The sequence below is a fragment of the Melopsittacus undulatus genome, chromosome 1 (assembly GCF_012275295.1).
Source record: "Melopsittacus undulatus isolate bMelUnd1 chromosome 1, bMelUnd1.mat.Z, whole genome shotgun sequence".
NCBI classification, from domain to species: Eukaryota; Metazoa; Chordata; class Aves; order Psittaciformes; family Psittaculidae; genus Melopsittacus; species Melopsittacus undulatus.
Genome location: NC_047527.1, coordinates 52314564 through 52338755, shown reverse-complemented (window position 1 = coordinate 52338755; position 24192 = coordinate 52314564). Strand labels below are relative to the sequence as shown.

General features: G+C 37.8%; 1 protein-coding gene across 5 annotated transcripts in view; it reads right to left on the bottom strand.

Annotated features, from left to right (window-relative positions):
- The window catches only part of PTPRM (protein tyrosine phosphatase receptor type M), a 475841-nt gene that overhangs the window by 13729 nt on the left and 437920 nt on the right, over positions 1-24192 (bottom strand). For all 5 annotated transcript variants that reach the window (XM_013130096.3, XM_031052840.2, XM_031052841.2 and 2 more), the window contains 6 exons: positions 20158-20255; positions 7444-7560; positions 2662-2816; positions 2224-2359; positions 1482-1631; positions 848-1021 (listed from right to left, as the gene is read on the bottom strand). In XM_013130096.3, the coding sequence (XP_012985550.2) occupies positions 848-1021; positions 1482-1631; positions 2224-2359; positions 2662-2816; positions 7444-7560; positions 20158-20255 (830 nt within the window). The remainder of the gene's footprint in view (positions 1-847; positions 1022-1481; positions 1632-2223; positions 2360-2661; positions 2817-7443; positions 7561-20157; positions 20256-24192) is intronic.

Below are 24192 nucleotides of genomic sequence, written 5' to 3'. Positions count from 1 at the left end.
TTTGTTCTCACTTTCTCTACATAGATAAACACAAAGATAATACAGCTACCTTTTCAGAGGAGTGTTTTGAACTTAGGCTTATTTTAGGAAAATGCTTTGAGAACTTGGAAAGAAATGAAAAAGCTGCTATAAACTGTTATTACTCTAGCTTCACTTTTCAAAAAGGCCATTTACAATGTGTTTATTCTTTGCTAACCTTGGGTTTCTTGTTGTTTATGTGTTTGACAACCGTAATTACTATAACTCTATATTGTCAAAGATAGGCTATAAATATCTACAGACTGTAAAGGCAATCTAAGTGTCTTTTTACTGATATTCTACTAGCAAAATTAGAATTACCATAGATGCATTAGAAAAAATAATCCACACACACATGAAGAGGAATCATTCATTGAAACAGAAATAAATTGAAAAAATTGAAGTAATGGCTTGTGTACTATCTTGTGCTAACAGACAATAATTTTTTTTGTTAATCACTGTTTAAATTAGAAACAAAGGGAACTGAAATATTGCTGCAAACCTTATTATCCTTTTTAACTGCCTTAGTATCTTAATAGGTAACTCTAGGCCAGATGGTTAAAAATTCAAGCACTAGAGAGAAATCCAGACACATATAATTCATCAAAACTCCCTGATTTGCTCTCTGAGCATGCCTTTGAACCTTGGCTATGACATAACTTATGTGGGATCCTAAATGTACTTGGAATTTTAAAGATTTTGTGCCATGTTTTTGGAAAACAAGCTAGAAAGATTTCAGCTTTCTTGTGCTGACTCCACTTTCTGGCATTGCTCAGTTTGGAGGGCTGCTTATTCCCTTTTTATTATTAATGATGTTGTAGAGACTTACATCCATCAGTGCAGCATTAATGTAGTTACTGCTCTCCCCATCTATCGTTATGAGGAAAGGCAGGCATCTGTCTGGAGGCAGAACATCCATACAGCGATTCTTTTCATGATTTCGTGGTAAAAGTGCTATGCTGCAGTCTTCTACACGCAGTGTCGGAGTCACCATATTTAAAGTCTTTCAAAAGGAGTAAACAATACAACAGAAAAATTAACACAGCAGTGAAAGCATCCCCAAATATTTAAGAATAGATCAGCTCAGCATTCAGTTTCAGTGGGAATCAATATGCAAAGAAAGGAAAACACATCACAGTCAGCAGGGTTTAGAACCAAAAAATCCTGGAAGCATACAGATCTGAAAAATAACCTCAAAGACAGCTGCAGAATAACCTGCCTTCTGAAGAAAGAACAGTGAAAGGATCTGACATCCCTTGAGTAGAAAGAAGGTTTTACTACCTCCTCATTGCATTTATTTTATGATTTAGTATAATTCAATAACAATTAGTGCCATGTTATTTTCCCTTTTTTGCAGTCTTTCCCTCCCAGGCATAGTCCAAAATTCATAAACAAGCACTTCAGCAGAAGTCTTTAGTATACAAGAACTGCAGAGCTTCTAGGTATTGCTAGCCACAACTTACCCTAAATTCCTCTTTGATTTGGCTGGAGTTCGTTTGAGGATCCAGTTTATTCATTTCATAGTAAGCAGACCTAACTTGAGAAGCTGGAATAGATGTGTCCCCACAAAGACAGGCTTCCAGGATAGCATCGTGGATGAATACATACTGTTCCTGGTAAAGCAATTCAAATACTTACTGACATGGAGTGCATATGATATCAGTATTTTGGTAAATAAACAATAACAACTATTATGGTTGCCACTAATTCACTCTGAATTTAGCAGCATGGAAGCAAGACCAGAAGGAACAACAGCAGTTCATAAAACTTTATTCCACTCACTTAGAAATTAATATAGAAAGATTGACTCAAACTAGTTATAAGTGCAAACAGAAGTGCAGTAAAACTCCATAATAAAACTCAGAATGTTTCTGGTTTCTCCATTCCTCTGCACAGTTCTGTAGGTGCTACCACATAATGGGACTCAACAAGATGTACCCCAGAATGAATCCTTCCCAGAAAGAAAACACTCATGTTTTTTCTTTTTTTTTTTTTAGAAAAACCCAGTGTGAACCTTAAGTGCAACATAACCGTGCACTTATTTGGCAGTGGCTCTTCAGCTTTGCATGTGGATTTTTCTTCTGCATATGATTGAATAAACTACGTTCTGGGTGGTGCCAACCACAGAGGGGCTCTAGTTTTATGGGCCAGAAGAATACTTTTTCTTGCAAAGCATAAGGCACTATTCCAGTTGATTAACAATACCTCAGTCTGCACCATGTTAACTCTTCGAGATCGAAGCTCTCTCACGCAATTGTATATGTCTACAACACCTTCTCTTTCTGCCATATCTAGCATGATGTCAATAACAATGAAGCATCCAGTTCTGCCAGCACCCGCACTAAAGCAAAAGAAGAGCACAGTTAATGTTCAGTATTGTATTGCAAAGTTTAAAGTGTAAGGATTCATATTGCAGGCACTTGATCAGTGGGATAATTACTGAAATTGAGCCTTGCATTTTGGGTATTTGCAGGACTTCAGACTCAGTTTTTCCATTCCTGTTTATATTTTAGGTATGAAGTTATTTTGCATAGAGCTCCAGTGGCTTCAGCAACCTGTGTGGGGATTACACAGTGCAGAAGAAGAAAAAGTACATCTGGAGTTTAGTGAACAATACTATGGAGGGATTTCTGTTCTACCTACCTGCAGTGAACAACCAGAGGGCCAGCGTTTGGTGGGCTCTTGGATTTGACCTGCCGTACAAATCCCAGCAGGCCTGTCGCATGGTACGGTACACCGTGGTCTGGCCAGCCTGTGAAGTGAAACTGCCGAATTTCTCGAATCTCATGAGCACCTCTCTGTTGAAAACACAAGGGTTGAAAAACAAATTGGAATGTGAAAGAAACTGGATGAGTGGCTTTGTAAGAATGTAACTTCAAAAGCCTGAGCCTTGCTGAAAAGCATCCACCCCCTACCAATACAATCTTTACAGACTGTTGGAGAGCTTTCTCAAAGCAGAAGAGCAAGTTCAAAGGTTACATATCAACTGATTTCAAAGCCTTACAACAAAAATGAGTAATTTAGCACTAGATTGCTTAGAAACTTTTAGCAACAAGATAGATCTATGTCTCTACATTTAAGCAGTAGGCTGCTTTGAAAACTGTGGTTTCAAGTTGCAAGCCACATTCACAGAACAGGTCAGCAGCAAGGCCATGAGCATACAGCACAGATGACATTTTTTTCCCACTGCTCTTCATGAGAGTTTTACTGCTGACTTCAAGGAGCTATAGCTTCAGCATAATTCTCCTTATCATTTGTCTCCTTCATTGGTCTGAAAGAAATAGAATAGGAAGAAATCCTCCAATCATAGTGTCTGTGTTTGTAGCCCTCCACACGCTCACCCTTTAAGTGATTTCCACAGCGTAGAAGGACATGGATACGGTGAGACAGGTAATTGAAAAGCTGATTAATTTCCCATATGACTTTCTGAAGCAGTCTGAATATTAGAGGTATGTATGCTAAGTTTGGTTTTCTTAATGCTTGTATTTCCTCTTCCCTCTCTAAAAAATGTAGATGCCAGTATTTTATTCTCATTAGAAATCCACAGACCAGAGTCCATCATACGTACCTTGTACACAAACAGCAAAATTACAACATATCATGTTGAGGCTGGACTAAATGTCAGTGATATTAATAACTGGTGGTTTACAGGTTTTCTTCTTAAAGATGTATTACCTGTCTTGAGCTAGTTTGCATATAAAAGGTCTAATTCTCTCTGCATAATGAAGCAATATAAACTTCCTAATTTATTGCTACTATGCAAGCTGAAAGAGTCTGGGATTTCCAACGGCTGTGAAATTCTGGCCATGCTACATGACTGGAGGGGGCGTGATTTATCTTGGAGTCCTGATGTTCTGATAGCTCAGGCTGTGGGTCTGTGGAATCTGGGTATCTGCTCAGAGGAATACTCATCTCCCTTAGAAACTGTGATACAAAAAGGCAGGCAAGCAGAAGATGAACAGTAGATGCGACACTGATGTGGATTGAGATCACACCCTTGCAACAGAAATGACCTTATGCTCTAAAACCGAATTTTAAAACATATTGAAACTCAGGAACAGGAAAAAGTAATTTGCATTTTAAGACAGTCTAGCGAACACACTCAAATACAATTTGGTCTTTGTACTCTGGGGATTTCAGAGTGTGTTAGTTAACATGTATTTTTAATACTGAAAGCAAGGCCTCCAACTCCATAAATATCTGTGCGTAGGTGGGGTATCCGTGTCCCAAACACTTTTATATTGCTCATAACAACTGCCCACAATTCCCCAAGAAACAAAGAACCCATGCAAAAAAAGCAATGTTATGACTATACAAACTGAGGACTGAAACGAATACCCCACACAAATTCTTCATGCTGTACACAGACTTGATTTTCAAGTGATTTACAAAAAGCAAACTGTCCCTCCAAAATAATGTGCCCAGCTGTTGCACGATATGTACACAGGATATGTCCTATATATCTTGTGCATTAGTTTTGAAAATGTGTCTGTCTTGCTGTCTGCGTTTTTGTCTATTGCTGGCAACACTCAGCTGCTTAGAAAAGGTATTGCATATAGGGTACTTTTATAATGAGTTTGCTTATTATGCCTACAAAAGAATGATTTTCATGTTTGTAGCTTGCCTGCTGGTTTTGAGACCCAAAATAGCAACACAACTGCATGAATCATAAAGGCATATGCTCAGCTTGTAGACTGTATTTTTTACTTTTTCTTTCAGCTGAAACAAACAGAAAGTGGTATACAGTGCTAACAAACCCTAGGATGTTAATAAATGCTACAAATACTTACGGTGCTGCTGTATCTAACTATCTGAGTAATTCATCTAAGTTAACTGTTGCACTGTAAAGGAACTACTTCAAATGAACTGCTTATGTACACAACATGACACGCATATAGGAAAAGGCCTTCAGAATCAGAGTATAATTTTGCGTTCAATTTTCTTAGTATTATCCCCCTACTCCTCTATAATTACCAAATAGCCATTAAAAAAAAAAAGTGATCAATTTCTCTCCAAACAAATCAACTTCAAAACTGTACCTGAGGAGTAGGCATGAGATGTTCATCCACAAATAGAAAAGATGTTCAAAAGGGACTTCTGGAGGTCAACAGTCCAACCTCACAGTCAGAGCAGGTCTATGACCAACACAAGATCTGCCTAGCTAAAGCCTTGATGACCTCCAAAAATCACAAGTTGTGGACATTCCACAACTTTTTCTGGGTAACTTGCTCCAGCACTGCACTACCCTCCTCCTAAAGGAGCTTTCCATTGCAAGCCTTTCATGCTGCAACTTCTTGGCTGTTGCCACTTGTTTTGCTATTTACCATCATTGAGAAGAATGAAGAGATGAATTTGGTGCCCCTGATTTTCTAAATGCCTTTGAAGTAGTTGCAGATGAAATTAGATCTTCCTTACCCTTCCTCCTCATCTCTACCACACTGAAAAAGGACAGTTCTTTTAATCTCCCTTTCAGCTTCTATGTTCTACGTTCTTAATAATCTTGGATGTCACAGCCTGTACTGACATGTGGGGCCAGTTCACCAAAGGCACAGAACTTAGCATTTTCCCTTGTTGAATCACTAAAGCTTTTGTTGGCCAAATCTTCAAGTCGAAAGGACCTGAGGCTCCAATCTTCAGTGTTTCAATGCCATCTTTCACTTAGTATTATCTGCAGATTTGGTTAGGGTGCACTCTATCTCATAATTCAGCTTGTCTTAGGCTGAAAAGTGTAAGTCCCAGTAGATCAGAAACATAAATTTAGGAGAATTATGGTGGAAGAGATGTAGAGACTTGACCTTCCAGTACCATTGTAAGAGTTAAAAAATATGGAAAACAAGGTAAAAACAACAGTACTTTACTTAAACTACACTGATGCTGCTTTTAGAGGCTTACTGAAAAACTACCAACTATTAAAAAGCAGTGTCTAAATGAAATCTTTTCAGATGGAGATTTTTTTTTTAAGAAATAAAATGTTTAGTGCCTTTTATCTCTAGCTGTTCTAATGCACTTATTCAAGACAGTTTGGTTATGCTTAACTGTAAAATCCTCTAGGTCTTTTTTTTTCCAGTCCCAGTTAAGGAGTGAAAAGCTAACATCAAAGAATGGGTTTAAAATTTGCAGAATAGAAATCAACCAGTGTTTCATCTACTTCAAAGTGTAGCTACCATTTCTCATCTGTTTATTAAAAATATCTAAATGCACAGAAACAACAGGCTTGAATGAATTTGATGTACAGTATGTATAGTGGTAAACATAATACAATATTTCTGTTCATTCAAACTGCATAATTCTATTATCATTACCCTCAGGTTGCTGTATTGATGCATGTTTTAGTATTAGATTGAAGAATAAAACAGGAAGAAAAAGCACAATTCCTTTGTTACTGCGGATGTATGTACAGAGACTCTGTTGGGTTGTTTCTTTATGGCAGTTTCATCTACCTGGGTGTAGGATTCTTTGATGCTAAAGATTATGTTCTTCAAACCTGCAACTGAATGCTATTTCATCATTTGACAGAACCAGTATATCATTGGTACTGCACTTAAATCAAAAGGAGCTTTTTTCTTAGCTAATTAGTTGAAAACCTAATGTGATACTGAGAGAACACCACTTCAGTGCTCCATTAGGAATATGAAGTCTTCTAAAGCGGCTCTTTCCTTGTTGTTCTGAAACGCAAATGAGTCTTGATACATACAATTGAAACATTTATGTCATTTAATGAAATCTGAGTAAAAGCCATGAAGTGACACAAAATGCACAACACACTTCCGCACTGACTGACCCTGCTTGCTCTTGCTTTCAGTAAGTACCTTATTTGTTAATTGCATGTTGTCCATATATAGTTAGCTGTTCTGGGAGAGCTATAAGATCTTGTAAGCACAGAACAAATTAGTATAATTATTGTAGCTATCAGTAATACAACGTGCTGATTTGAATTCTCCATATGAAGATGATTCCACATGAAAAGTGAAATTGCATTGAGAAGAAAATTAGTCAGTTACAGCTTTGTCACTGCAGACCAGGAACACACCGTCCCGAAAGATAACAGTATTCTCCAGCATGGACTTCTAAATAATGGTGCATGCAGCCCCTGGTACAGACAGAAATGATTGTAGGGAACATAAGATGGGAAAACAACACGAATGTGTTTCTCAATTGATTGCTGGGAGGGAGGCTTCGATTTCTCCCAGGCAAGGAACATCACTTTTTCTAACTCAGGCAGGGGCCAACAGTGATGGAAAGCACAGAAAAGTTGATGCATTGAAAGGAAAAAGTTTACCATAAGAGGGCGGTAGTCGTATACCCAAAAAATAGCTACGAAACCAGGCTATCAGTCAAAAGATTTAACTTTTCCATGTTGAATTTGTATATAAGTAACTTAGGCAGATACCACTGTATTTAAGAAAACTGAATTTAGAAGCTTACCTTTTCTACTGCAAATGTTCGAATCACATATTCAGCCAGGAGCTCCGTTTCTATTAGGGTAACTTTAATGTCTTTATATATCTCTGTGTCATCTGGCCAGTATTTGCAGCACTTGACCTTTAAAAAATACAAAAGAAATTAAGGGTCATTTATTTTAGAAGGTTCATGCTGAATCTATTCTGTTCTCTATGAAATTATTTCGGTTTTAAAATTCAATCAGGTGCAAAGCAGTCACATTTTCTGCATGTGGAAATGATTAATGTTTAAGGGACATTGCCTCTTTTGTTTTTAAGACAGCTTTCAGAGTTGCAGGTCAGATTTGTGTTGCAGTTGGTGAAGTAAGGCAAGTTTGTATATTTATCCCCTGTACAACTCAGATTATCTGCTTATTTCCTGTGCTTTCCAGTGCAGGTTGTGCCCAGAGGGACAACTACCACCAGAAGGCTTTTCCCCCAACCTGTACTTGGTGACTAATCTCAAAACTATCTTCCCATCTTAAAAAATGAAAATGTGTTTTTCAGACAGGAAGGATCTTCTCTACAGTTAGGAAAGTATGTTTTCTCAGATTAACTTTGCAAAGGAACTGATGAGAGGTCAAATGGCAAAACTCAACACTTGAAGTTGAGAGATGTGTTTTATGTCTGAGCTTTAACATCAATTCACTAGATGACCCCGAACACTATGGGTGAGACTCATCTCACTTAGCTCAAACCAAGATGAGTAGCATTAATGCCTTCTAAAGGTGCTTTTATTTTTGTTAACTATGAAAAGAGTTCAGATGACTGCCTTTGCCTAGGTGTTCAGCTTCTTGATGGCTAAAGTTAGGTGAATTTTAATTCCCCTTTCCCTCCTACTCATTTCAGTAAGCTTCAGGAGTTCTGCTCTTTTGGCAGACTCATCCTGGGATATGGAGACAGAAAGAGGTGGGTTTGTGAACTGTGTTTCAGATTTTCTGCACCCTGATGTGGTCTAGATGGGACAGACTACACTAATGCATTCAAACACACACTATTATTGTGTTATTTTTAAAGTCAGTGGTTGTGAGCTCTGTATATGATGATGTAGGTAGCTGACAGACTTGAGAACTTTCTCTTCCTTCCCATTTACGTGGACAAGGTGGTGGGCAGGGAATCTAACACACTACTTCTATCTCTCTTTTATTCTGCTCTATCATGGTAATAGCTGTGCTATCACCACTGCATCTGGCCATTGTCCAGTAGTGCAGTATGTGCTAGGAGTAACATCTGTTATACATCTGCTGCATGGAATGGTCTCTCTTTTTCTTTTTCTCTCACCAAAGGGAAAACTTACAATGGATATTTTAATATATGCAAATCTAGTGGTTTACTTAAATATACACTTCAGTGGGTTGGGTAAAAAAAAAAAACACTTAAATATTCAATGGAAAACTGATAGGAATAAAAAAATTAAACTTCGCAATATGCAGAGTATTTTGCAAACCTATTTTCATGCCAAAATATTAGGATTATTATCATGTCTAGTTCTGAGCAAAAGGTAGAACTGCTGAATGTGTGTGTAAGCATACAGTGAAAACTGTAATGCATGATTCCAATGATATATTTATACAAACTCCAGGTTCAGTATATAAAGGATTGCAGAGAGAGTAAAATCTTGTCCTGTCAGGCAGGAGAAAACACTTTCCTTCAAAATTTGTTTCAAGTGACACAGCTGATGATCATGTACAACCCCTCTTTACTGTCTGGACAGAACAGAGGTCTTGACACATCAAAGTAGTAACATGAGCTGATAAAATAAAAGGTTTTTCCAGGCAGGGTCAGTAGCCCTTTCCCTTTCTCTGGGTTTAGCAGGCTAAATTTAAATCTGAATAGAACTGAGTTGAAGGGGTAGAAAAATACAGCCTGACACCAGGATCCTCTTCAGAGGAAAAAAAAGTAGCCTAGTTGTAAGCCCTGGCTCCCAGCCACAAAATTATACAAGCATCCTAACAGCCTATTCCTGCTTACACAGCTGATGGAAAGCTCTTAGAGCAGAGCTGAAGCTCAGGTATCTATAAGCAGGTTTTTATTTATTTCTCTAAGTTTGTCTTCAGATCTAGTAACTGCATTAGTACTAGCAAGGAAAAATTCTTCATCTTCTTCACATTTCATCTGGTAATAGGCATGGTTTTAGGACAACTGGCAGGTTATACGGCTCCCTTCCATTGTGACAGGCTTGGAGCTGGGACACTGAATAGCCCTCACAGTGCTTAGCACTCCTGTAACAGGGGCAAGGGTGGCAAGATTTATCTCCCCAACCATGCTCACCAGCCAGCAAGCTGATGTCAGTGTGGATGAGAAGGTTTCCACCAGCCAAGGGCCAAGCCAAAGGCCAGTCCCAGGGTACCTAAATGATAGGATCTCTGTCAAATGCATATTCATCTCTAAAGTGTATCTATCAGCTGTTAGCAATGAACAACCATTTCAAAAGCATTAAACATTGCTGCGAGCAGTTTGGTTGTTGGTGCTGCTATCTACTGTTGCATCTGTTTGATATTTATTCCCATCTTATCTTTGGATGTATTTCCAAAAGTCCTCTGATAGGAGCTAAGAGAAAAACATTGAATGCTTGTTGTTTTGCCTGTGTTGTTAAAATAATCCAGAAAATTCATTTTGTTCAAATCCCTTAGAAAAGCAAATTGACCCTTTATTGTCATTGCTGGGAACACTATGAAACAGAGTTTTCCTACCTATGGTTAAGATAATTTCTTGACTCTCCATGCAGAATAAGGGAATTCACACTGCCTCTAGACTGGAGCAGCACACTGACAACCCCATCTCCACAGGTGATTCTCTTTTCCTGCCTGTTCATTCATCCTTTCCATAGGTGGAACCTGAATCACATGAAGTCAGTCAATGCACGTAAGAAGGGAGCAGCTGCAGCAGTGATTCTAGCCACAGCACTACTTATTAACATGTCTCTTTGTTGCTAACTTTAGCTTTGTTTCTTTCTACTGGGTGCCTACCATCCTCAAAACAGCTCTAGTTTGGTAAAATAAACAATCAGAGGTAAAAAAAAGGAACCTGGTTGAATTAAATTGCTCAGGCTTGAAGGAAAACATGCCTGTTTCTAACTTGGTAAGTCTAGACAGTCTGTATTATGACTAAGAACTAGGGACATTTGGAAAGACCAATTTAGAAGTGCACAGTATCATCTTCTTATGCCTCAACTGTTGGATGTGTTTCCATTCCTTTTTTAAACCTTATTTAAGATGATCCAGCGGAATAATTAGGGAAGCATCGGGGAATGTTGCACAGAAGTTAAAGCCTTTTGTGCCTCATGCAGCTCATGCTCACCGGAGGTTTCTTACTCTGCTGCACAGGGGATTTTGGGCATGGAGCAGATTGGAGCTGAGCAGAAGGATCCATGACAACACAATTTCCTGAAAACCCTCCCAAGTGGAATAAGGGGCTGTAACAGCCATCGGAATGATGCCAGAGCCGCAGTCAGAGCCTCAGACCAACACTAAATGATTCACTCACTGGGAGGGAAATGGGGGAGATAAACTTCTTCTTTTTTTTTTTTTTTCTCTTAAATTCAGGCTTTTTTCCTGCTTTTGACTCTTGTTCTGCAATGCTGCTGCATGTGCTGAGCTCTAGACATGGGAACTCTGTGGACTCCTGATGAGCCAAAAGTTAAGTAAATCCTTCAAGACCAGTCTCCCATCTCCCCCAGGACCTCTAAAATAAATGCTAAGGTGTTTTAAAGAACAAGTAGATTAAATAGTGAAAATCAAAATCACACTTACAAATGTTTATTGGATCAGGGCCTTTATTTGCACAAGGAAAGACAATTGCAACAAAATAGAATATGGTTTTACTCCTCAAATATGAGAAACACTGCTGGTAACATATGTTCACTTTTTCTTTTTAGCACAGCTTTAGCTACTGTAACTTGACGAACCTCTTTCCTTTTTTTATAAACATTTGGTACATGTTTTACAAAAAACCCTACTAACAGAAGGTTTAGCTAAATAATTGATACATGAATCCAGAACTGAACACTAAATGCATTAGGGTTTTGTGTTTTTTTCACGCAGTTGCTACCATAACAGTAAATATCGTCCACAAAGTAGAAAACATAATTTTGAAATCTCATCTGAACAGAACTATAATTGAGAGTTTGTTCAGATACACCCCACATTTATATCCTAACAACGTGCCAAAAAATACAGATGTTCATCACAAGATGAGATGAAAGGGTGATTGCCAGAGACATAATGAAAATGCTCTGGTTTAATCTATTCATCCCAAGGTACACTGTCCAGTTGTTCCAAACATGTTTATTTTACCAGTAATTTCAGAAATTTGGAGAATATGATTATCTACTTCATCCCTCTAGCTTCATCCCCCAGCAAAATAGTCTAATGTGAGAAACTAAGAATTAGAAATGAACATGGAAAGTTGTTCCTACTTCTAAATATAACAAACAATGTAGGCAGTGGACAGCTAATGAACACAAATTGTGACTTCCGAAGCTGTGTATTTAGCCATTTGGCAATGTGACACATCTAGCTAAAGGCAGTATGAAAGCCAAGACAGTAATTCATTTACTTAGAGGTTTGGAATAGGAGGAATATTACAGAATTAATATGTGAGCTGGCTGTGAAATATACTTTGCAGTTCGTACAGAACAGTTTAAATAACACTTATTATTCAAAGTTTCCAATTCCCTTTGATTCTGAAATATTCTTATCTAAAAGGTGATATAACTGGCTATGCACTGCATGGATTGTGGTTAGTGAAGAGCAGTATTATACATTCTAATTTAAAATTAATCCCGAACTAAGTAATGACGATAAGTCAGACATAAATTTTGAAGTGAAACCTCTACAATATAAAATGAAATAGCCAACCAAGCTCACCAGTGAAAATTTTTAACAGATTTCACAGATGTAGCTAGGATAACGTCATATACTTTTATTTGGCTGATGTGAAGTAAAAGGACATCCAATAATTGAAACTATTTTCTTTTAAAGACTTTTCAAATAAAAAATATATTATGATTTAACAACATTTTATAAGTTATAAAACAACCTTTGACAGATGTTAAAAAAGTCTTTTTTTTTCATTTTCTTTGTTTGCTTTTGAGCAAACCAGTTAATTGATTTATACCTCATTTTACAGCTTTCTAAAGAAAGAATGGAAGAGAAATACAACACTTAAGATACTGTTTGGCACCTTTAGATGAATGGATCTGTATAAAGGCAGCCAGAAGTCTTTATATTGTTCACAGCTCCCAGAGGAGGAGAGATGTCTCCCTGAATTTTACTAGCTCAGTCTAATTTCTTCCAGTGACAACTCAGAGCTGACATAATTCTTCACCTTTTGCTGCCCTATGTTGCCCCAGCAGCGCAATCATAGGTTGCTTGATGGGTACACTCTCATCCAATTTCTGCCCAGAATAGCTGGTTTTCTGGACATTCCAATTGTAGCCACACACTCAGCTTTCCAAGGGAATGAGCATGATGTTTTTTTCTTAAGAATATGGTATAGTGGTAGCATGCCACCAATCCAGTGGCTTGGGTTAGATGAAATTAAGCTGATGGGCCAAACCCATGGTATGGCGTTCCTTTGGCCATAAAACCAAATTAAGTCTACAGGAATTGCTTTAGGGTAAAAGTAACCCAAGATAAAGCTGTTGTAGTGCTCCTGCCTCCATTGCTAATACCAACAGAAGAATATAGATTACCTCTATTTTGTTTCTTATGTTTAGGCAGTTTGGTTTCCCACTGGCCACTAAAATAGGCTGTAAATTACTTCACCTTAGTCAAGCCCTGGAGAAAGAAAAGCTGAGTACAGAAATGATAGTGTGAGGTGTCCCTGCCCATGGCAGGGGGGTTGGAACTATGATCTTAAGGTCCTTTGCAACCCTAACTATTTCTATGATTCTATGGTTTAGACTGGATATAAGGAAGAAATTCTTTACTGTTAGGGTGGTGAGGTACTGGAATGGGTTGCCCAGGGAGGTAGTGAATGCTTCATCCCTGGCGGTGTTCAAGACCAGGTTGGATGAAGCCTTGGGTGATATGGTTAATGTGAGGTGTCCCTGCCCATGGCAGGGGGGTTGGAACTAGATGATCTTGAGGTCCTTTCCAATCCTAACTATTCTATGATTCTATGATTCTATGATAAGGATGGTTCCATGCAAAGGTGAAGGATGGTTACAGGATTAGCTGGAGCTCCTCAAAGCCTGTCTTAATCCCTTACACAACTGTGAAAGTATGGGCATATTGCTTAGATCCTGGGCTTTGAGGACCTAATGTGCCTACATTGAGCAGAACAGCCTCTGCCTTGTTCCAAGAGCAGAATCATTACATTAGTTGAGTTACAAAGCATCATCAAGTTAGCAGATTGCCTTCTGGTTCTAAACCTGATCATCTGATGTGAGGTTTGAAAGCTCTATGTGTTACTCTACTGGGTAAGGTAAAACCGTGTCAGTGCCTCCAGGATATTTTTTGCTATAGGGAAAGACTGAGAGATTAATGAGACTGCTGAGGTGAGACTTGCAGTAATGAAGCCATTTTGCTAACCCCAACATTTCAAAGAAGAACTTGAAGCTCTCTTTGCAAACTGCACTTAACACTTGCAGGACTTCAGTGGCTAATGCAGGAAGGGGGTCAATGCATTTGTGTATCCTTAAACCTCTTTTATTTATTCCTCAAAGTGAATTATCTCAATTGGATTAGTGAGCATTAAGATATTAATCTCTGTTGATTAGAATTCTTTGAAACATAGCTTTTGCTGGCAACAAGAATGCATCAAAACACTAAGGAATGAAACTATGTCTGCTTTGAGTGACATGGGACGCTTCGGAGCACTTGTAAATTGATGTCGTGTTTGATGATGATAACATTGCTAATCTGGGGACAACTTTATTAAATGATTGCAGAATCCTTCCTTCTCTTTGCTGAAGAGCTGCCAATTTTTTTTCCCTAAGGGCTTCTCCCCTGCTACACATAATAGAGTAATGTTAACTTGCTGTTTCTGGTTAGAAGTCTAGAAAGCTGGGATCTGTTTTGCTGACTAGAAGGGTTCAGATTTGAATGACTAACAATAATTTCAAGTTATGATGGTTTTCTTTTTTTCTCACTGATACTCTTGAAAGTCTGAACTCTATCCATCAAATGAAACTGGAATGACAGTGAAACCAAAAGTGTAATAGCAGAATACATATTAACATATACATACCATAAGCACAGGTCCCAGGTTTTCTGGGTAAACATGATTGAGAAAAAAAACTTCTCTAGATGGTGAAGGACACTATCTATATAGGTTTTCAGAAGCTGAGACTAGAATTACCTAGAGGAAGGGAAGGGCTTCATATAGCAACCTTTCTCCTTCTCATTTACAAAATGTGGTTTCTTTCTTTTAGTAGAAAAGTTAAAATTAAATCTTAGTTACCAGTAAGCTTAGAAACTCTTTGGCACATCTAAGGAGCATTAATGACAGTATCCTGAACTAAAACCAATGTAAGTGATTTGGCTTATTACATCTAGAGGCAGTTTCAATTAGATTGTGTTCTATTTATACCAAATGCAAAAGTATTGTTTATGTGACCTGTTAAAGAGTTACCATGTTTCACCTCTGCAATATCTCTGTAACAGCTGATCTGAATCTTAAATACAATTTGAATTTACCTTTGTTTATTAGAGCGTTCTTCCACATGGAAGATTGTCAAAACTTGCATGTGCGTAAGTTCAAGCTTCATAACAGCTTTGTGCTGAAAAATTCCTTTTTATTCCAAGAATAGCTGGCACGTTCATTGGAAATTTTTCAGTTTTTATGTTGCTGGAATTTCATACAAAGTTTTAATTTAGTTCTTGCAACATACTTTAGTTAGAAGTCTTTCGACAGGGCCTTAATTGGCAGTTTTTCTTGGATGTCTAATGTCTGTCTATAGCAGAAACAGATCATCAGGTGGATCTGAAGAAGACCTGGTTCAACATAAAGACACCTGGGGTTTGTTTGTTTTGTTTGTTAAGGAAACATATTTGCATATGGTTTAGAAATGTCTCTTGAATGTTGACCAAGACTGCACATCCTGAGCACCCAAGGTCCAAGAACATATGACTATTTAGGGCAGGGTCTATACAGTCCTGAGAAGAGCAACTCTTTTCTGATAGATGTTCCCTTACAACAGGGAGTGCTTTTAGGCCAGCCAGCATCAAGGAGATATTCCCTCTCTGTCAGAAGACCACTGTACAGGTCTCTTCACTCTCCTGTGCACCCAATACTCTTAAGCAGGAAAAGTCAAACCCTCAACATTTTTGCAGCAAGGCAGACAAGAGTGCTGCGTATGTAACATGTCAACTTCAGGTCCATTAAAAAAGTCAATGGAAAAACTAAGCCACCACTGTGTTCTATCTTTTTCTCTATGCAGACACAGCCCTGTTGGCTCCGGGGAGGGAAAAGTCACCCGGGAGGAGTGTGAGAGAGCTCTCAGAAAAGCACAACACAATTGAGAGATCATACAGCAGTGAGAAGCTGTTTTGGTAACGCTAAGGCATGTGCTTAGGCATAGGGACTATTTACCAGTCTACAGCTGACCTTCATTCCTCTGTTTGTGTCACATCCATTCTGTTGTCATCAACCTTGCCTCCTTTCAAAAAAAGGGTCTTTTGTGTGCTTATTAACACTATTAGCACTGGCAGTTTTCTAATTCTGGATAATAATTGAGAAATTCTAATTACTGTAATTACTATGCTCCTGGGGTGAGGTTTTAGTTTTTGTAATTATTTCTAGTGATTTTGTTTGTAAATACTTTGTTATATTAAAAGCAAGATAGACAACCACAAGTCCTTGCAGCACATTTATGTATTAACCACCTCCACTGAATTTCATCAGTGCATTTCACCACTGATTAATCAGGTATTAAGAAATTTCTCCTGCCTTAAGGAAGAAAAAAAAAAAAGAGTGGGAGAGACAGTGACTACTGACAAATAACAAATGATGTGACATGCCAAGTTTGATTCTGCCAACCAAGTATTAACACCAGCCCAACAAGAGCAAAGACAGAGGTGACAGCTAGATGGCAAATTGAATACATTCTAAATCTTCCCAAAATAACTTTAAGGAGAAAAGAAATGTTCCAATGTGTGTAAACATTGAAACACTTCAAGAAGCAACCAGAGACTTTGGCCAGTACAGAAAGACCTTGATCTAGTTCCCACTGCTTTCCATGAAAGGCTCCAGGTCTGTTGAAGCCTGTACTCATGAGCAGACTCTTGGAGTAAGCAAGTAAGTTCTTCTGTGTCCATTTTATGATCACACCTACTCTGCTGGGATGAACAGCTTTGTTTCATCTAGAATAACCCACCAGAGCATACTAAATCTCTCAGGAAGAGATTTTGTCTGAAATTACACATCCACCTTCAGTTGCTTTACCACTTGCAAACCTCTTGCAATAATATAATCCCAAATATATTGCTTTGAAATAGCTTGGGGTTGTACTGATATATTTTTATGAGTCTTGGTTTTGCTTTTTCACTTGTTAGGGTGTGGTTTGGAGAATTACGATTCTTGCACTAAAATGTAGCTATGTTATACCATTAATTACTTGTCATTCCCTTATTGTGAACTTCATTGTGAGTGGAAAGTTGTTGATTCCAGCATGAAGATGTCAGAGACTTTTCTTTTTCAAAGGCTGCTTCAAGGTTTGCTTATTTGTTTAGCTTTTCTTGTAAAAGTTCTTATGTCAACCTAGGCCAATCTTAACTAAAAAAACCCATCATCACCCATTATCAAAGAACTGTTCATGCAACTCAGCAATGATTTTTCTAAATGACTGTGAGACCTCATTTAGATTTTTAATAAACAGTCACATTCTAATGAGGTCTTCCTAAAACTGACTAAATATGTTTAGAAATCATTAGCTTAAATTACCAGTACAAAAGTCTCCTCTGGGAGCCCTGCAGATTTTGTGATAAGACTTTTGGCAGATGGATTAGTATAACAGCACAAGTGAGTTCTGAATTTCCATACAAGCAGTGTAAATGTGAGTGACTGGGTAACAGGCTACTAGATAAAGAGCTAAATGTCCCTCAGGTGGATTCATTAAAGAGAGAAAACAATCATAACACATTTCTGTGCCATTTAAATACCAGGTGCACAGCAGTCTGCAGGTGCCAGAAACTCTGACAAGGGTCCCTTGTTGGAACACACAAGAGCTTAAAGGGATGCGTGGTTTTGACAAGTGTGCCTCAGATAATGACAGATATTGGCAGATGTACCCAGACCCTGCTGGAGGGTAATGTAGGGACTGAGTCATTTGCAGCAGGTGCTTGTATTAGGGACAGCCTCATGGTGATTCCTCCATCCGCAGTTAAAACAGTCCTGATGCTTAATGCTCCAGGGCAAGAAGCAAGTTCCTAGCACTGATTTAATGACTATCCAGCCAGTGCTGGTAAACAAATACACATACGCCCCCTTAATGATTAATTCATGAAAGATGTACACTGTATGGCAAACACGTTAAACAGAAATTCTGCTTCCCTGAAAATATAAAGATTTTTTTTCCTCCTCAGCTTACAGTGGGTCAAGAGGGTTAAAAAATATAAATTATAAACCTCTACAAATCTTATACCAAGAACAATTGAAATAGAAAACCTCAAGGTTGGGAAGGTTACAAGGTTTGCCCTGCAGGAATGCTACCAAAAGGTCCATTAAAATCATTACTAATCAAGGTGGCACAGAGCTTGTGTTAGGGGTTGTGGGACAGATGGTGTGTTTGTAATATGTCTCCCTGTTGCTGATGTTTCCAGCTCTAGGAGTAGGACAGAAGCACTGATGGAGGACTGGCTGCATTTTTTGTGGCTCACATAATCTCATTTCCATTAAAAGCTCATTTCAATTTCTGTTCTCTGATCTCACCTATGTTGGCCTCCAGAGAAAGTGAGAACAAAGTCATTTTTACCACTGCCAGAAAAAAACAAAACTGAAGATCTGTATCCCACTAGGATGCCTGCACCCTGAAGAAATCTCCATGGAGGCACAAACTGTTGCTTGCTGCTAAAGGAATGTGCTGCATACCTAAATGTTCTGAGTTGAGGCTGCCAACACCAGCAACAAGGCGGGTGTCTCCCTAGCTGATACCTGACAGTTTGCTCTAATTGATGCTTTCTAATACTGACTTTAGGAAAACAATTTGTGGTTTCATGCAGTATACTATTTTTGTTCTAAGGCTTGTTTATCCCTACCCTGAAAATATCCCTTTCTGTGTGCTTAGATACTTATGAATGTGTATGAAGCTTCAGCAAAGGGTTTACTGAGAGCTTTTTATGTTTACAAATCAGTTTTGAATCGATATGTGACCATCCCACTATTTCTACCTTCCTCTTCACTCAAGGGACTGTACTTTTAAGACAGCTTCCATGACCTTTTTTCGTCTATGCAATTAGTTGTATATATGCAACTGCAGTCACAAATCCTGTTTTTTTATGTCTAAAGTAATACAGGCACCTGATCAGTTGTCAGGCTTGGGCACCCAGATATCTAAAAACATTAGGATTTGTATTAACAATTGACAAAGGACATAGGGAAGAATAAATTGAGATTGTTGAAACTGGACTTGCTAGAAAGGAGACAAGATCCAACACTTTGACTCGCATCACATAAACAGTGCTCTCTCCTCATGCAAATGCCACAGGGCAGAGGGGTATCAGCCACTCCACTGGTGTGAAATTAAAAACATCTCTTAAAAACACGTGGCTCACACCAAGATATGTGCACTTGACTTCTTATCTCTACACTTATCAGATGTACAATAATTGCAGTAGTTGCAACAGAAGCAGTGATTAGTTTTTTTGTTTGTTTTGGGTTTTTTTTGTGTTTTTTTCTTTTTGGGGGGGGGGGTTCATTTCAAATGAAAGCTTTATGCTCTGTTCCCAAGCAAAGTTCTTTGAAAGATACCCATCCCAGATGAGGACTAAGACACCAGTGCATAGACAAAGCAGTAAATTAAAAGACTCAGTTATTGACAGTAATGAGAAATAAAGAAAACAGTTCCTTTCAATACATGTTGAAAACAAAATTAGCCATAATGACTTAAGTAGGAGGCTTACTTTAGAAGTTCAGAAAGAAAGAAAGAAAAGTACACGTATCAACACCAAATAACTCAAGCTTTCCTTACTACTCAGCTCCCAGAGATGACCTCCTGGTCCACAAATTCAGTGTACAAATAAGCAAAGCTATTTTTTTTTCTGGTTTAGTCTGAGTGGTTTATAGGACTGACAACCCAAATAAATCAGATTAATTTGGACTTAATATACCATGAAGAAGGTGTGATTTTATAGTTTAACTACTTTCCTCCGAAATCTGTTTTCTCCCCATCAGCCTCCCTTAAAAAAATAGATGACTCCATATCTCATTGTGTAACCAGTTCCCTGGTTTCCCTTAATAGAAATGGTATGCCTGAGATATATACAAAAATATGATGCTTTCCCTGTTTGGCAGTCTTTGCAGGCTATGCTTTACAGAATGCAGCTTTATCAGTTACTTTTTCATTGTCCTAATGTTATCAAAGCCAAGCACCCCAGGAATGTTTAAAAATAATTGATAATGAACCTCTTAGCACAGGCAGTCATAAATATTTTATGTGCTATACTCAGAATATAAGCATCTTGTTGGTCTGCTATTTAATTTCCAAAAGCAAACACCTTGGAAGTCATTCATATTTTTAAGTATAAAAATCACTTACCCTTCCCACTTCTACGAGATTAGTAACCATGATTATGCTGGCTGTGTTTTCATGCCATACCATTCTCCAAAAGTCATATATTGTCTCCTGCATTGGTCCTGAAACAATAAATCAAATGAAAGGTTACTATCTGAAAGTCTTATGATTGGAAGCTTGTCTCTGGGGAACTTTGAGAAACCGTGACTATACACATATATTCATATCACTATAATCATATTTTTCATTTAGTGTCAATTTCTTTTCTGTCATAGCACCTATCTGCATTTAAGTCTTTTCCCCCTGAAACAGTGCTCTGAAAGAAAGTTAGTTCTCCAGCATTTAGGTATTTATCTCTGTAATACCCAGAGGTGGAATTATAAAAAATGGATAACATTACTCTTTCTCTTAACAACTGGATGATAACCTAGGGAAGGGGTATTTGGAATGAAATGAGCCTCAAGAGACGATATGGCTTCCTGGTTTCTAATATTTTTCTTAGTATACACTATCCATCAAATTACCCCAGTTCTGAAATCGTACTTCCTGAAGCGAGGCAGAAGTTACAGTTTTTTTGCAGCAGTGTATCACCTTGCAAAACCAGGGGGAAATGGTAAAGAACTCTGCCATGCCATGGCAGCCATGTCCTCTGCAGTGCTTTCCTCAACAACCTGTGCCTTTGTAGACAAACACACAGGGCATCCTCTAGTGTCGTGCTAAAGCTGGGTACCAGCCCACAGGAAATGTTACAGAAACATAAAATGTTGAGAACCACCACAGCACTTTATGTATGCCTTGTCCTATCCATTTCTGCATGTCTTATTTATGACATTCAATGTGTACCCCAGTCTTAAACCACTACTTTAAAATCACTGAGCCAATAAAAATAAACAAATGCAAAATGTTATGAAGTACTATAAACTAAACATTCATACTGAATCCATTACTGTACTGCAACACTGCAGTAAGCAATTAGTGGCTTATCTAGAGGAATGTCTTCAATCAGCTAACTGGAGGACAAATGGACAATGTATTAGCCTAAATGTTCCTCTAGTGAAGAAACCAACACTCTTAAAACATTACAAAACTACACATTGAAGATTTGGGCAGTTTGGCACCCATGTTTTGGTACTTTCAGCTCACTTCGAAAATAAAACTTTCATTCTAAAAGTCAAGTACTTAGTGAAAAATGTAGTAATATGTTGTTACTGTATTATCATGGCAGGGAGTTGGACAAGATGATCTTCGAAGGTCCCTTACAACCCAAATAATTCTGTGATTCTATGACTTTGTGATTCTATATTACAGGCAAGTCAAAACCAACTCACTAGGCAAATAACATTACAGTTATGACCTAACTTACTTGGAACTCAGGTGTAAGAAAAAGGATGGTAATAGTCTAAAACTTCTGAATTTTCAGCAATTTCAAAGGATAATTTTATCACCCATGATTTTCTAGGCAAAGATGTTATGTATTCTCTGCCTTATTTTCTCTGCTTCTAAGAATTCTGCATATACAGCTAGTCTCACAGGTTTCCCTATAGTCCCACAACTTGTCTTTTTCTGACTTTGGCAGTTCATGTAACAGGAGAAAAAGCCAATTAAAACAATAGGAACCTATGACTGTTGGAACACAAGAAACATCAGAAGGTCTCAGAGTAGAAATAACAGCAGAATCTAAACCTACAGTATTTGGAATTACCACATTCAAGATGATGTGGATGCAAAACTGGACACCTTTTCTAATTATTTTTTTCTTTTAATTTACAGCACAGAGCAGATCATACTTTTGTGAGATTTCATTCTGATGTGTGACAATTCCTAAATCAGTCTCCACCATATGGAAATTTACAGTAAGTATTTTACTTATAAGTGTCCTAGATACATAATACATGCATGGTCCAAGTGGCATATTGAATGTCACAGTAAGATAACTAATAATATATAGTGCAAGTTTAGCTTGCTTATGTTTTAATATTGTAGGATTCAATGTAGCTTTTTGGGTAATTAAAGTCATTTAGAAAGGTTTTGGGCCAACCTCTCCTACTGCTAAGAGGAAGGAGTGTATTTTAGTCACTGTAGAAAAATGCTAGTTCTCTCAAATCTTCAACAAATATTCAGCAAAATTACTATTGCTACCATCTTTTAAAGAGTGTAGCTAAAAATAAGATTGTGGAAAGGCAGATTTTTACAGAGTAGTGACCTGGAAAGATTCTGTAAGTTCATGACACAATATTAAGATTATTTAAGCTTGATCAAGGACAAAAAATAACCACTCTATTGCTTCGAGAATTCTGATTCACAACTTCGTTTAATGGAGAAAATCTAAATGGCTCCATTGCATTCTGTCAGTGGACAAACAGGTGATGTTTCAAGATTGTTCATCTGAACATGTTTTAGATAAAACTGAAAGAAAGGTTAGAAAATACCCTCTGTCTACACAGCCTTCTTCTTTTTCCCTTGTAAGATGCCAGAATCTTTGAGAAACTGAGGGGCAATGTAGCCAGTTTCATTATGTGTTATTTCACTTTTCTTACAGATTCACTTGAGATACAAGATGTTTGGGTTCTACTTTGTAACAGTCATTTCTTTTTGACAGCCCTGGGATAACCTATGACAATTTATTCTTGATTTTCTTTTTTGCTATAGACAGCATAATTCGTCTCACGATTTATATTCCTACATCACAAAATACAACTGGGGATAGATCCTAAACACTAATTTCTTCCTAAAGATTTTTAATTTGTCATTCTTTATGAAGAAAAAAAATTATGAGAAAAATAAATCTTTAGGCAAAGTATTAGCATTTTTCAGGCCAGAGAAAGCTGAGCTCTGACAAGTCCTTCAAGCTTGATTCCAAATGTTCTTCTAGAAGAAATGTCCTGTTCTTCAGTGCTGAGAATGTTTTTCCCAATCTTACTGTCCAAATGATAAGACAATCTAATTAAAAGTGCTTGACAGGATTTCCTGCTCTCCTCAAGTATTCTAAAGTGTTTTCTTGCTTTTCCTCTCCAGCCCTTACATACAGCCTCCAAACATTTTTACGTTCAGGACATTGAAAGGAAAAAAACCCAACCTAAAATCCTACCTTAATTCCCAGAAAGTAATTCTTTTCTACTCCATTTTTCTTTTATTCTTGACATTTTTCAAATTATTTTCTGACATATGAATAAATTATTACTTGTCTCCAGCTAGAATTGAAAAGCATTAGAGGCTAGGTAGGGTTGAGGATTTATTGTCATGAAGAACTGAACAATGTGATTCCAGAGACTCGTGATAGAGAAAGAACCTGTAATTGTTCTAAGCATCCACTTAACAGATGTGTGCACAATAGGCAGGAAGGTTATTCGCAGCAGTTGCCCCCTTGCAGGAGAAGAAGGTCTGAAGAGAAAGAACTGTGCTGCCTAACAGTAAGCCTGTGGCGTACCCCATTAGCTACACAATATAGTAGTTGGTATCAAAGATTTCTGCTGTGAAAAAAAGAAATCAACAACATACTGACACCAGAAGATGAAAAGGAGAAATCAACCCTCCAAACCCCAGTCTAATTAAATGCATTACTGAAAAAACTCAACAGAAATGATCAGTTGTATATATCACAACCATTAGTTGTATTACCAGTAGCTGTTAGTTGCTGCTCTGGGAATGCAAACTTATTAGGAAATGGAAAATCACACAGCTTTTAAGAATGGTTTAAACTCTTAAGAAGCTGCTTCCATACACTGAGTTTTTTAGAGCCCTTATTTCTGCTTGTTGTTGTGAGACCCAATTCTAACAACTGGCATTGCAAATAGGGTATGCGATCAATACAGATGCGATCAACTAGCCCACAATACAGGAAAAAAGTGTTCAGATGTAGGAAAGAAAGCAAATGCACCAAGAAACAAGTAAAACTGAATCCTGAAATGTCCCTGGCACTTACTGAGATGGGCTTGTAAATCTATGGGTAATTTTTCAATTTCTAGAAAAGCTGGTGGCTTAAACAAGGAACAAATAGCTTCTTAAACTTTTTTCTTTTAGTGTAGAATATCAAATCCAAAAGCTGATGTTTGGTCCACC